The sequence below is a fragment of the Exophiala mesophila genome, assembly GCF_000836275.1.
Source record: "Exophiala mesophila strain CBS 40295 unplaced genomic scaffold supercont1.3, whole genome shotgun sequence".
NCBI lineage: Eukaryota > Fungi > Ascomycota > Eurotiomycetes > Chaetothyriales > Herpotrichiellaceae > Exophiala > Exophiala mesophila.
The window spans coordinates 203,380-216,706 of record NW_015622506.1 but is presented as its reverse complement, the minus strand read 5'-3'; the positions used below and the strand labels follow the sequence as shown (position 1 = coordinate 216,706).

General features: G+C 49.8%; 5 protein-coding genes across 5 annotated transcripts; 2 read left to right on the top strand and 3 right to left on the bottom strand.

Moving 5' to 3' along the window:
* Positions 1-2,727: 2,727 nt before the first annotated feature.
* Positions 2,728-4,256, bottom strand: PV10_03746 (uncharacterized protein). Its single transcript, XM_016368235.1, has one exon. It carries the CDS (start codon positions 4,090-4,092, stop codon positions 2,809-2,811), a length of 1,284 nt encoding a protein of 427 aa, XP_016224023.1. The 5' UTR covers positions 4,093-4,256; the 3' UTR covers positions 2,728-2,808.
* Positions 4,257-4,769: 513 nt separating this feature from the next.
* Positions 4,770-5,324, top strand: PV10_03745 (uncharacterized protein; the record flags this gene model as incomplete). The annotated part of the gene is made up of 1 exon (XM_016368234.1): positions 4,770-5,324. The coding sequence occupies one exon, from the start codon at positions 4,770-4,772 to the stop codon at positions 5,322-5,324; it is 555 nt and encodes a 184-aa protein (XP_016224022.1).
* On the bottom strand, positions 4,899-6,472 carry PV10_03744 (uncharacterized protein). The gene has a single exon (XM_016368233.1). The coding sequence runs from the start codon at positions 6,273-6,275 to the stop codon at positions 5,520-5,522; it is 756 nt and encodes a 251-aa protein (XP_016224021.1). The 5' UTR covers positions 6,276-6,472; the 3' UTR covers positions 4,899-5,519.
* A 2,732-nt stretch (positions 6,473-9,204) lies between these two features.
* PV10_03743 (uncharacterized protein) lies at positions 9,205-10,928 on the top strand. The gene has a single exon (XM_016368232.1). The coding sequence runs from the start codon at positions 9,359-9,361 to the stop codon at positions 10,901-10,903; it is 1,545 nt and encodes a 514-aa protein (XP_016224020.1). The 5' UTR covers positions 9,205-9,358; the 3' UTR covers positions 10,904-10,928.
* PV10_03742 (uncharacterized protein) lies at positions 10,878-13,174 on the bottom strand. The gene is made up of 2 exons (XM_016368231.1): positions 12,399-13,174; positions 10,878-12,336 (listed from the first exon to the last, which is right to left on the bottom strand). The coding sequence occupies exons 1-2, from the start codon at positions 12,795-12,797 to the stop codon at positions 10,927-10,929; spliced, it is 1,809 nt and encodes a 602-aa protein (XP_016224019.1). The 5' UTR covers positions 12,798-13,174; the 3' UTR covers positions 10,878-10,926.
* Between the last annotated feature and the right edge of the window lie 153 nt (positions 13,175-13,327).

The following is a 13,327-nucleotide window of genomic DNA, read 5'->3' as shown; positions in this document are numbered from 1 at the left end:
GGCAGATGTACCTTGACTTGATTGGAGGCTTAGACAACTTTTCCATCAAATTCCAGGGTTCAGAATCGACCAGAACCAGTGCTCCAGGGTTTCGAATCAAGCTGGGCCGCTTCCTAACCATATCTCTCTCAGGACAAAGGATTCCTAGACGCGAGGTGCGAGGGTCGTATCCCATATCTGTTAGAATATCTCCAATTGGACCAGAAGACTGGTCAAACTGAACTTTGAAACATGTTTTGGCGGCGGTGTATTCGAGGACGAAATAATCGGGATCTGCTAGCATATTAAATGGATTCAACACAAACCCTTGATATTCCAAATGTAAACCAAGTCCCTCCTTGAACACAGCGACTTCATCGTCATTATAAGCTTGAGACTTCCAGAATGACTCACATGCCCAACGATAACCAGTTGTCTTCAACTTTGGCCCAGGGGAGAAGATGATGCCCTTGGGTAAATATTCGAGTTTTCGCAGCAAAGTCATGGATCGCTCTGCGACAGGCAAATCGGCAATCTCACGCGTCACTTCCGGACTGAGACCAATCATTCCCGACAGACAAAGATACGCATCGCCTTCATTGGTGCAAGCACGGCCATTGAGAAGATTGAGTGACACAGCCATGGCTGGGACACGATCGCGCCAGTAATCGTTGGAATGTGCGGCTCGAAGGTCCGAGAACATTTTCCACATTGAAGCACAGTCAATGTCAATACCATCCATTACCACTTTTTGCTTTGCCCAGGCTTTGGATAACGATTTGGCTGTGGCTGTAACATCAATGGTCTGTGAGGATGTTTGAATGTGTAGATTGGATGATCCAAGAGCGCCTTCTTGCATTGTCCACACTCTCCGTGCCCATCCTGACGCCAACAGACGCAATAGGTGAACTTGTGGGTCATCATTGTACGGCTGTGAATATATCTCCGAGTCGAGAATCAGGACCTTCTCTGCCTGTGCATATGTTTGGTTCATGCGGGATATGGCAATCGATTTATGAGGTTTCGTCCTTGGGACACATAATGTATCGATCCATATCGCCATGGGTTTCTTGGTGCGAAATTTCGACAATATAGATTTTGACTCGGTTTCGGGGCCCAGCAACGTGTTGGCCAGCTTTTGCAATCGGAGCAATTGGCACACTGGGAGTGCATTGCCATCTTGATTTCCCAACCCGTCAGCCCAGACATGTGAGAATGCAATGTAACGAGTTTGAGTTGAGTCGACAACATCAATCTTCACTGAAGGAGGCGACGCACTCGGCGTCTCGTCAACATCAAGAATCAGCACCGGAACTCCTTTATCATCCAAGATTTGACGCATACGATCCATCTGCTTTTCAGACCAGCCAACGAAGCCGCCACAATCGTAGGATTCATCATGTGCATGTCGTGTATGATAAGGTTTACCTCTGAAATCCCTGGCCACACAAGCATCCACAGTACATGGGCCATGAGTATCAAACGCCACCTCTTCTCGTCTCACGATACTAGCTGCGTAGATCAAAGTGGGTAGACTCAACGTCTCCGAAGCACGAGCGATATCGTTGCGACACCACGCTGCCTGAGTAAGCCAGTTTTCCACGATTTTTGGCATCCCCCAGCCTGTCTTTGCCGGTTGACTAAACCTTCGTGGAGGAAACCTGGGAAACTTCTGTTCGCTGACAATCTCAAGTGTTGCGCCGAGGAGTTGAATGGAGAGAGCAACCTCGGGTGGAAGGGGGCAGTTGGGGTCCATCAATACCGGGACAAATGCCTTTGCTTCGACGAGACAAGCCTCGATACGGTCATAGTGTGTCCTGGCAACAGGTCTCTTCTTGGCCCATTGCGTTAGGCACGCTGGCAAGGCTTCACGAGTGGAAACGAAAAGGCCACCGTCGTCATTCTGAACGATAAATGGATCTCGATCAATTTTGTATCCGAGGAATTCTTCCAATAGGCCGAAAAATAGCCACGATTGCAAGAATGAAGCAATGTCGGTAGCCGAATGGTTGGAATAGTCGCCAAGCACGAGCTTCTGCTTGTCGAATCCAAGTGTCATAGGAAGTTCCTCGAAACGAATCTTGGATTGGGCAATATGGCGGTCGTCGCAGAGGTATGGAACCTTGAACTTGGAAATATAGTCGAGCTGCTCGTGCTGTGGCACATGATCCATTTTTTGCGGAGGCAGTGTCTTCCAGCACTCCCCGGATTCTAATGTACTAGGTGGGCAAAAGTCAGGGTGGGCAGAATAGTCAGGCTGTGCCAAATGCGAGAAGAAGTTCGAGGTAGGCTGGGCTTGCCTTTGGTCTTATAGGCAGGGGCATCGTTACCTTACCTTAGCGTGATACATAAGCGAGATGTTGATCGAATCCTCGAGGACGACCGTTGGTGTTGACTACTTAGAAAAGGTAAAGACGTGAGACAACAAGTGGGGGCCAAATCAGGATCGTTGAGTCCCTGATGAGGCTGGAGGATTGATGTGCTTTTTGGTCTGGATCTGTATGCAAATTGGTTGTCGCCCTTGACCTAACGATGGTTGTAGGCTGGAGAGATTTATATTTAAAATATGTTTCGAGGCCAGGTCTTCTGAACCCCTTCTCCTTGTGGGGTTTTCCAAATTTCTATTGATGAGGGCGCCATATGGTCACAGCGTAGACAAGCATGCTGTGCGATATATAAGACATGTCTGCTTGTCTGTACAAGATTGAACCATTTTCGAGGTTGGAAGTGCTTTTTCATGGCCCTCATGCGGTACCATTCCAGGATGAGCAAGTTCTAGGTTGGCTCCAATGTTGAGTCTCATTATACCAGCATTCAACTTTTGTCTTATCATACATGTTTCCAGCCATTCCAGATCAAAATATGTTGTTCATCAATAATACAAATCTGGCCGTTTTCCTCCCGCTTCTCTAGTGAGTTGGAAGCATCCTCTTTCCACTGGGCCACTTTTCGATCCGTCTCTTTCATGGTCGTGGATACTCTCGCGATAACATTACGCTTGAGTCTGTTGAGCCAAACGCCTGCTAGGTATTGGGTCCCTGATACGAAATTTTGATCAGGCCCAAAATGGGTCAAGTTGTAGGCGTTGACGGTATAGCCTACTCGGACAGAAGGATTGACGTAAATGCCCTTGCTGGTGGCGCCCATGGCGGCCATATCTGTGTGAATCAGGCAGCACTCACTCGCCTCGAGATGTTTGGAAGCCAAACTGTCGGACAGAGCACGGAATCTGAGGCCTTCATAGAAGGGAGCTGTGTCTAGAATAATCATGCCGTTCCAGCATGATTGAACTTTGGTAGGTCGGCCTTGAAGCATGGCCTCACGGGATTCTTGGGAACGGAAGAAAGGAAAAGTCTTCATGACGGTGCTGTCACCGAGGCTGTCACGTAGGACAAAAGTGTCGTAGTAGGCGGGAGGATAATGGAAATCCATGGCGCAGGCCGAGGCATAGGATCCTTGGTTGGTGGCCAGGAGGGTGAGGACATCTGATGGTTTGAAGACAACGTCATTGAGATAGAGGATCTTGTCATAGGTGATGCCTTGTGCCTTGTGATCAAACAGTGGTTTCAGGGAAGTGTTGCGGAGGCGAGCAAGATACGGAATTCGGCGTAACTCTTTGCCCACGCCAACGGTAGTGGTCTGTATCCAGCCTGAGCGTGGATTGCCTTGTCGATCTATTGGACCGACATTGATTTCATCGGCATGAGTCGTGGGGTCAAGAATGACAGAGCGTGAGATCTTGTTCTCGGCGAGAATGTCGTCGAGGACTTTGAGGACGTCTTTAGTCCGATCGAGGCTACCACTCTCATAGATGCTCACATAAACATTCTCCTTGCCCAGTGTTCGGATCAAATCCAACAAGGCCTGGCCCCATCGATCCTGGATGACCTTTGCACTGGTCCAGAACTGAGCAACGATGAAGATTTTTTGATCCTTGACAGGAGAAGGAAGGGTAGCAATGTCGGTATAGGTATGGGCCTCGAGGCTTCGGGAGAATTCACGGTGGTGTTTGAGGATGGTCAGGAGATCATAGCAGAGGAAGATGGTGAGGAGATAGAAGAGGAATCGGAAGAGACGGCGCCGGGGAGAGCGGCGATAGGTGCGTAGGAACATTGCAGAGACAGAGCCTCTCCACGTCCATCGACCTGTGGTTGCATTGCCACAGCGGGAGAGAATGAGGGACGGCTGGATGGACGGAATTTGGACGATCAAGGCATTTTCAGGGGGTACATCGAAGTGGAGGGAGGACAAGATATGTAGCGTTTCCTAGAGATGACATGTCTTGGGGCCATAAAACAGTCGTACGACGACGGACGATGGGAGAGACGCGCAAGACCAAAAAAAGGTTCAAGGGGCGGACGAGATGGAGGGCGGAGAAGATCACGTGTACCGGAGCCTGATCTTGAATCATGTGCAGCCCCTGAACGTATGAATATGACTCGAGGCATTTATGGTCTTCCGCTATCACGTGATCGAGCCTCGAGATCTGGATCGCCACAGGACAAGAGATATTCTGATGAGCCGCCAATCGAGACAGATCACCTCACTTGCATAGCTGCTTTCAGATAGAACACAATACTAACCTATCTGTATTCACTCGTTGTTCCTCGTAAGATAATCATAATAGCAATGCTTGCCCGTTTGCAGAGAATTTCTCCTTTGTCTGGAACCCCATTGATGACCATGGACAAAATTATATGTCGCTTCTTGCCCTCCTAGCTCTTGAACTCCCCCTTGATCTTCACCATACTCTCTGAGAACAATTTACACCGTCCATCCAATATCTCAGCATGATTTCACTCAAGTTCCTGGTGTTGTTTTTTGTTGCCATCACTCTCAGCCCCGCCCGTGCCCAAGCAGATTCCCCAGACGTGGAAGTGGAGCACGTTCATGAGCATGAAGCTCGCGAGCTCCAAAATCCCAAGGACTATGAAAACGGCGTGTATCGCTTCGACGAGCCGATTCTCACCGGGTTCGAATGTGGTTGGCAAGCAGTTCGCCGGCTCAAGCGGGGGCAAAAGGGCGGAGACAAGCATTGCGAAGAATTCTATAGCCATGTGACAAAAAAAGGACTCATGTATGACGTATCAGTCATCTGTGACTCAGGGTACGCGCCGTGGGGTGAACAGCCCAACAAGTTGGGTCTTCAACTCAATACAACGCTGGTCAACGCGAGAAATACGAAAGAGCAGAGGATTAAAAACTCCCGAGTGAGGGTGGTATACCCGGAGGGAGGATTCCAATTCTTCGATGTTGACATGATCGCTCAAGGCATTGGACGTGGAGATGCCCAGATTGGGTGGAAAGGATTCCGTTGTCGAAAAGTCAATTTCGACGCTGCTTGATGAACGGGACCCGTGAACCCGCAAATGTCAGCTGTCACTGAGTAAATCCCAAGCATCAACAGACGACGATGGCTTCCATCGTGTGGGCCGGGCCACTTCATAGGAAAAGTTGCTAGACTTGCCAATGTCGATATCGTCAATCACAATGTCCAGTGTTCCATATTTGCTCGGCGTGCTTGTTCTCAGACTTGTGCCTCATCCAAGATTCTGCAGTAATTGCCGCCTTCGTCTATCGACGAGCTCATCCTGGACTTCCTCGAGCGTGGGTAAGCGCCAGCCGATGCCATCGCCTGTATCGCCAGGGAGAGGTTCCCACGTAGGGTCGTCGTTGTCGTCTTGAACTCCTCGGCTGATCCTTTCCACTGCCTCTTTCTCTTTTTTCTTTTCATACTTTGCTAAAGCGACGTCTTCTTGGTCCACACCAAATCCGAAATATGTAGCATCCAGTTGTTTCCTCGAGATGTCCTGGCCAGCTCGGGGTTTGTCGTCATCTGCATCTCCACGGACGCGCCTCTTGGCCGCCCGCTCAAACATCTCTTTGACGCCTGGAAGTTCTTTGGCTCGGCCAAAATATCGATAGCCCTTTCCGCCACCAGGAACCTCTCTCCCCTGGTCGTCAAAGACAGTTCCACCGCTCCGCATGTAGTTTGGTCCGCCCAGTTCCCGAATCCGTCTTTCCCATCCCCATTTCTCCTTCATCAGTTTATTGATTTCGTCATTGAGATCCCGGATTTGAAAGTCCGAAAGGCTTTCATCTTGAATCTTTGTGACCTTGCGGCTGACTTCTTTAAGAATCTGTCCGCGCCACTTCTCGCACATTGGAATTGTATTGATGGTACTGGGGGCTTTGGGTCGACGGAGACCGGCGGTAGGGAGGAGTCCTGATTCGGCAGCTTGGGCTGCTCGAAATCGGAAGAGCATGGACTGCGCCTTTTCTGAATTACGCGCCATGGTTGTGGTTGGAGGACGGGGAAAGATGGGCGGAGTTGGGTTTGGCGGAGTGTGCTGCGGACAAGGAGCCTAAGATGGCAGATGACCCGCAGGTCTCGAATTAAGCCTGAGATGGACAATCGGATGTTGTCGGAGAGATCATATCGGGAGATACTTGAAGAAATTGTGTGCGGTCGTGGAAGTTGTGTGGTTGGAAAACTTGTGCAGATGGATGGAAAACTTGTGAGGATGTGAAGCCATCTTTGAGAATCTGGGGAGATGCGATACGCCAAGCCTTTTTTAAACCGGCGGAACATAGTCTCTCCAGATGCAGCCCGTTTGACCAGATTCACTCCACTTTCCACTCCCAATTGGGAATGCTCCAGTTCCACTTCTTCCATAAAACACCGTTCATAATATATCCAGGGATCTTGCAATTACCATGGTCTGGTCTAGCTAGCTTAGTCTTAAGCACTAGAAGCTGCTCAACAAATTCATGGAACATTTTGTTGTGATCGATGTGGTCAAGGATGAGGATTGGAAGCGAGTATTTTAGACTAAGACGACGAAGCTCTTGATTGCTCTGTTCCACCACAAAGTACTAGTTGAAGCGAACGTGAAAATGCAGGCACTGAGCACCGAAGCACCTGAAGATCTAATACTATCACACAGTGAGCCCTTGCAAACGCCCGCTAACCGTGGTAACCCGATAAAACAATAAAAGAGTGAGTCCCAACTCCGACAACATCTTCCCTGACAAATTGTGAGGAACGACCGTTATGCCCGGCACACCACTTCGACTCGGATACCGACGCCATGAAGGAAAGACAAAAAGCAACCGAGACGGAATTAGCTGCGTCTGACTCTGCACGTGGCGCACCTGACATGTTGGCAGTTGGCTTCGATGCATCTTTTGTTGAGATGGTAATTTTGGGGACCGTCGCCGCACTTGCAGCACCACCAGACAAAGGAATCTTTGGCCAAGGGGGTTCCCGAGGAGTGTGTTGGTGAATCGGAGGGATGCATGGAAGTGCGTCGAGTGCGTCGAGTGCGTCGAGTGAGGCAAGTGTCGGCGGCACTCGGTGCCAAAGCGCATGCATTCGACAATACTGGACCCGTATCAGAGGCAGGGTGGGAGCTGGAGAACAAAAGACTCAGGTCACAGTAGTGTTTGGCCGTTCAGGGGATCGTCTTACCACTTTCTGATCATTGGGTCGTTCATGATGATTGAGGACATGATAGCTGTCGACCTTACTTCGGGAAGACTGTCGAGATAGATCAATTGTAGATATGATCAAGAAATTGCAAAATTACACCAGCATAGTGAACTCGACGAGAGAAACCTCCAAACCTTTATTTGTCCACGGTGAATGCAACTGCCAGAGAAAGATGGACCATAATCATCACCAAGTGGATATCCTAGGGCAAGGACCTAGCTGTGGGAATGGAGAGTCCGGTACATTTGGTACATTTGGGATAGTAATTGCTCATGTTGCCTTCTCAGAAGTCCAATCACATTGCATCTTCCAAGTAATGCTGATGAGATAGGTATCTTTGAGACTGGTTCAAGAACTTTTGACCGTGGCGCAGAGAATACGGGACGTGCACAAAGGCGAGAGAGGGAGTGACTCAAAAATCCGAACAATAGCTTTTGGGACACACCGCCCTTGGGGAAGACGCTATTGGTAGCATTCAAATCGGAAAGGCATGTATGTTAACAAACCGTATAAGGCCTACCTAACAGGTGTGGCCAGTTGGAACCATCACAATGCTCGCCTTGTCTGGCGAATGGATCCATACCTGTGGCCATGTAGATGTCAACATTAGAATGTGCGGAGTGATTTCTCGTCTGAATCGGCCTGACAGGAATTCCAAAGATATCGTGATATCGTGCCAGACTTGCTTGTGTCATCTGATGATGGGCGGATCGAGGTCCCATGGACGACAAGTAGCCTGGCGACCCCATGGATCTGTCACAAAGACCGTGAAAACTTGCCTTGGGGGAGAACATTGGCATGCAGTTGCCTTGTAAGCAAGACGCCGATACAAGGAGGTCCACGGCCACAAAGAACATCAAACGTGGCGAACATAGTAAGCCCAGCATAATGAAAGGCATCCCAGTATATCGCTGCGCCACGCTGATGTCCAGTAAGGAGCTGCGCCACCTTATACAAGATACAATCACTTTCTGGACAACGTCGACATTTTGGCTGGGACTTGTTGACGCAAGTTCACGGGCCAGGCAGAAACGGATGCCTTATCAAACCATGGCAATTTCCCAGAAAGGCTGTCGAGTTGGCACAGCCACCCTTGACCGCATCGATATGAGCAGAGGAGCGCTACACTGCTGGGAATATAGAGGCGAGGAAAGATACTGTATGGCGTTGACGAGAAGGACGAGGGAACAGAGCCAGTGTGGAGATTGTATTTTGATGTAGACAGAAGAGGATTGAGGAGAGGTGAGCTACAGTAGTGTAAGCCATGCAGTAGCAATCCAATGGCGATGGACCTTGAGGCTGCAGCTCTCATTGGGTTTATGCGAGTTGGGTTAGGCGTGAGTTGGGTTTGATGCGAGTTGAATTGTCTCCTTGTCTTCTTTAGCGCAGCCACAATGCAAAAGCCCACGGACAGACTGGCCTTGCCTTGTGGATTCAGAAATCATTGAAGCATCGTAGCGCCACTTACCAGAACGAGGAGACAGATCGGAATGAGAGTGTGGTGGTGGATTGAGAGATGATCATGCATACAAGTGAGGATTACTTTGATGACATCCTGTGGTCTGCGTATAAAACTCCTTTGGTTTACCGTTGTAATTACTGAGAAGCATAGTTTCTGGACCGACAAGGCTGACTGCGGAGAATCATATCATATCCACGTGCCATATTCTCTTCGATGCAGGAATCACTTTTTTCTACTGGAACCCCATCTCTATATACCATATAATAGTTATCTACACCCATTTCAACTAATTCTGTGGGATTATTTCAGTCCTGAAGACTCATCATGAAGATCGCCATACAGCCTTGATCGACTGACCTAGCCTAACCTCTCATATCCCCTCTCCTACTTGCGACTTGCCCTGGGCGCAACTTTGCTTGCGCATCATGGCCCAATGGTTTGAACGCCATGTCACTCCATCAATACAACTCGGCATAGCCGCCACCTGCGGTGCCGTGGCTGCTACAACCGTCATCTTCAGTGTATCTGCCATTCATCGACGCCGCGTGACCGCAGATCTCAAAGCCTCGATCCCTCAACTATCCCCGGACCACTTGTCGGCGCAACTTACAGAATACGGTGGAGCGAGTCGGCCGACTTTCTCAAGCAAAGATGACGAGAGGACAGCTATGATTGCTGCAAGGGCAAGAAAAGGAGACTATGACGAGGATTTGATCCTGGAACAATTGGCTAGGAATCGAGTCTTCCTCAAGGACGAAGGACTGGCCAAATTAAGAGGCTCATTTGTTGTTGTCGTGGGTCTTGGTGGCGTGGGAAGCCATTGTGTTGCTGCTCTCGCCAGAAGTGGCGTGACCAAGATCCGGATCGTGGACTTTGATCAGGTCACTCTGAGTAGTCTCAATCGTCATGCGCTGGCAACACTGGCGGACGTTGGTACCCCAAAGGTGCACTGCGTGAGGAAGCGGTTAGAGCAAATCAGTCCCTGGACGAGAATAGACTGTCGCAACGAATTGTTGAACTCGCAGTCTACTCCCACTTTGCTAGCACCCTGGGACTATGAGCTTCGCGACGACGATGACGCGACGACCCCGGACTGGGTGGTGGACGCCATTGACAACATCGATTCCAAAGTTTCTCTGTTACAATATTGTGTGATGCACGGCATCAAGGTCATTAGCTCTATGGGCGCCGGTTGCAAGAGTGATCCGACCCACATTCAAGTGGGTGATATCTCGACAAGTGTCGAAGACCCGCTGTCCAAATCGACTCGACGACGGCTACGAGCATTAGGCGTAAAAGAGGGTATTCCTGTTGTCTTTTCTACCGAAAAGCCCGGAGAAGGCAAGGCAGATCTTCTGCCCATCACCGACGAGGAGTTCCACAAGGGCAACGTGGACAAGCTGGGTGTGCTACCCGATTTCCGAGTTCGGATATTACCTGTTCTGGGTACCATGCCAGCCATCTTTGGATATACGGTGGCAAATCATGTCATCTGTAGCATTGCTGGCTATCCCATGGATTATCGGATAGGAGACAAGGGGCGGGAGAAGATGTACGACAGCATTCTCTCTACCTTGCAGGGTCTAGAGTCACGTCTCGTGCGATCTTCTAGTGGCCAGGACGTGCTTGGACTGCGAATTCCCATTGGACGAGATGATGTCTCGTACCTTGTCGAGGAAGTCTTCCGTGGCAAGAGTGTCATTAGTGGATTGGGCACTCGTCTGGCTCTTATCCGATGGCGGCGTCCGAGTGGTGGCTTCAGGTTGGAGGAAACTTACCTGCAAGAAGGCCAGAAGATGATCCAACTGTCGTTGACCGACCTGGTCTTGATGACAAAAGAGGAGGCCACCAAGCACGAGAAAATGGTCTTGAGTGGTGAAGCTACGCCCGAGGAGGCATATGGACCTGATGTTCTTGCGCGGGTGAGACGGAGACACGATGATGAGCGAGCATATGATAGATATCGCTAAATAATTCTAATGTCGATCCCACCTCATCTATGAATATCTGTCGACCCTTGCTCTATTTTCACCTCAACCGGCCCTTGAGGAAGCTCGCCTCCAGCCTGACGACTCTCGTGGGCACCACCACCTTCACCACCGGTTGCCAGAATCTTTCCCTCTTCCTTGAGGATTTTCTTCTGCTCCTGTCGCCTGTGTCGATCGGCTCTCAAGTCCATGCCTCGAAAATAGAGCAACCACAACATGGGGCTGGTGATGAATAGAAATACAGAGAATGCTGTGAACGTCCACCCCCGGCCAATGGCATTGACCAGTGGGATCACCGCTGCTGTGAAGCCAGCTCCCAGCAAGCATCTCACCAAATTGTTGGCTGCTCCAGCTGTTGCGGGACTCTTTGGGTAAAGGTCAACGAGGAGCGTTGTGGTAACGTTGTAACTGACGCTGATGGCAAAGTTTGTGAAAAACAAGACGACGAGCACAGCAGCCAAAGGCCCGTCAACGTGAATCAGCCAGCCGAAAATGCATGTAAATGCAACTGATGCATAAGCCGCCGGGATGCCGATCTGTAATCTCACCTTCTCAATTGGAAAGTTGCTGAGATCCTGATCTCGACCTTTGCGAATCTTAATACCCAATTTCTTACACCAACGGGAAAAGTTGCCGTCCAAAATTCTCCCATTGACAAGGACGGCTGTCATTGCGCCAGCTCCGCACGGAATATAACACAAGCCAATCTGGAATTCGTTGAAGTGGTAGATCTCAGCGAACTGAGAAGGGATTACAGCCGAGACAGCATAAAATGCGGCAAAGATGAAGCCGTTGTAGAAGAGGAGTAGGGCATTTGCCTTGTCGAAAATCACGGAGACTGATCTCAGAGGGTTGGGGAAGGTGACTTTCTTCCGAGGCAGTGCTGCCTCGTCCTCGACACGTTCGCTGGTTTCTTTTGGGTCAAGCTGTCGAGATTTGCGCATGGCCAATATATTGATCAACGACATATTCCAACCTTTGGGAGGAATGGATCCGTTGCCAACCTGAGTTCGAGCCGTCTCTGGGAGAAATACTCCAAAGACAATCATGAAAGCGGCCCCTAACGCCAGGAGAAACCAAAAGATTGCTCTCCAACCAACAAAGTCGGCCAGGAGACCACCAATGACTGGCCCAATAGCCGGGCCAAGGAGGGACCCCGAATAGGCGACGCCCATATATGTTCCACGCTCAGCAGGAGTAGCAATGTCGGCGACGACAGCACTACACATGGCGATGGTGGCGCTGCTGCCAGTGCTTTGAATACATCGTAGTATGAACAGGGCGGGGAAGCTATTCTGCAATGCTAGACCGATGTTGGCGGCGATATAGATGGAGAAACATATGGCATAGGCCGGACGTCGACCGGCGGCATCTGAAAAATCCCCAAAGAAACTGGGTGCCAGTCCTTGGAAAATCTGCAAAAACAGTGGTGAGCAAGACATGGGTTTAGATTGCACCACAGAGACGCCGCACGTACCATGTAAGAGGTCAAGGTCAAATTGATCAGTGTGTTGGATACATTCAAGTCGGCGGCCAGAGGATTCAAGGCGGGATAATAGATGGTACCAGAGATAGGGCTGAAGAACCCTGCCCATGATGCCATAAAGATGATGAACCGCTTTTGATTTTTTGAGAAGACTGAATAGACAGGACCAGCTGCTGATGCTGTGGTGACTGTCCTTTGCAGCTGTGATGTCGCGTGACTCTCATCCTGATTTGTGGCGATCTTGCTCAGATGTACTGTCTGGTCAACAGCCAACGTCTCTGATGGATTTGAATAGGGTCGAACATCATGGTCCTGTATATCCTGGGGTTCCGTCGATGCTACGGCGCGAGTCTGAGCATTTCCATCAGAGCCGTTGACCAGGCTCGACATGAATTGGAAGTTCACGCTGTCCACGGGCTTTTATGCGCCGAGGAACTGGTCTTTGTTTGCTTCGAGGTAATCATCAGAATCTCCACAGAAGGAGAATGATGAGCTGGTTTTTTATCGAGATAAATTTATGGCTACAATAGGGTCAGTGATGACAGGATGGATAAGGTATTGAGTGGAGTGAGTGAGTGAGTGAGTGTGTTGATATCAAGCATTGTCTAGCGAGTGTCGATCATATATCAACAGTGACTCGACTGACATGGTTTACCCCCATCGATGAGAGATAGAACTTGACCAGTGAAAAGATAGATGTTTGATGGGCCTTGACACCATTAGCCATGATTGAACTGCCCAATGCCACCTTGATAAATCCACTTTCACTTCCTCTCGGCCCGTCGGTTTCTACTGAAGCTTGAGGATCGCACTTGATCGGGGTTGTGACGCGCCTTCCGGGGTAATTCATTTGTCATGTCACAGTAAAATAGAGACTTCCGTCAACATTCACCGCTTAACCAAGTCAATATCACCGTCAT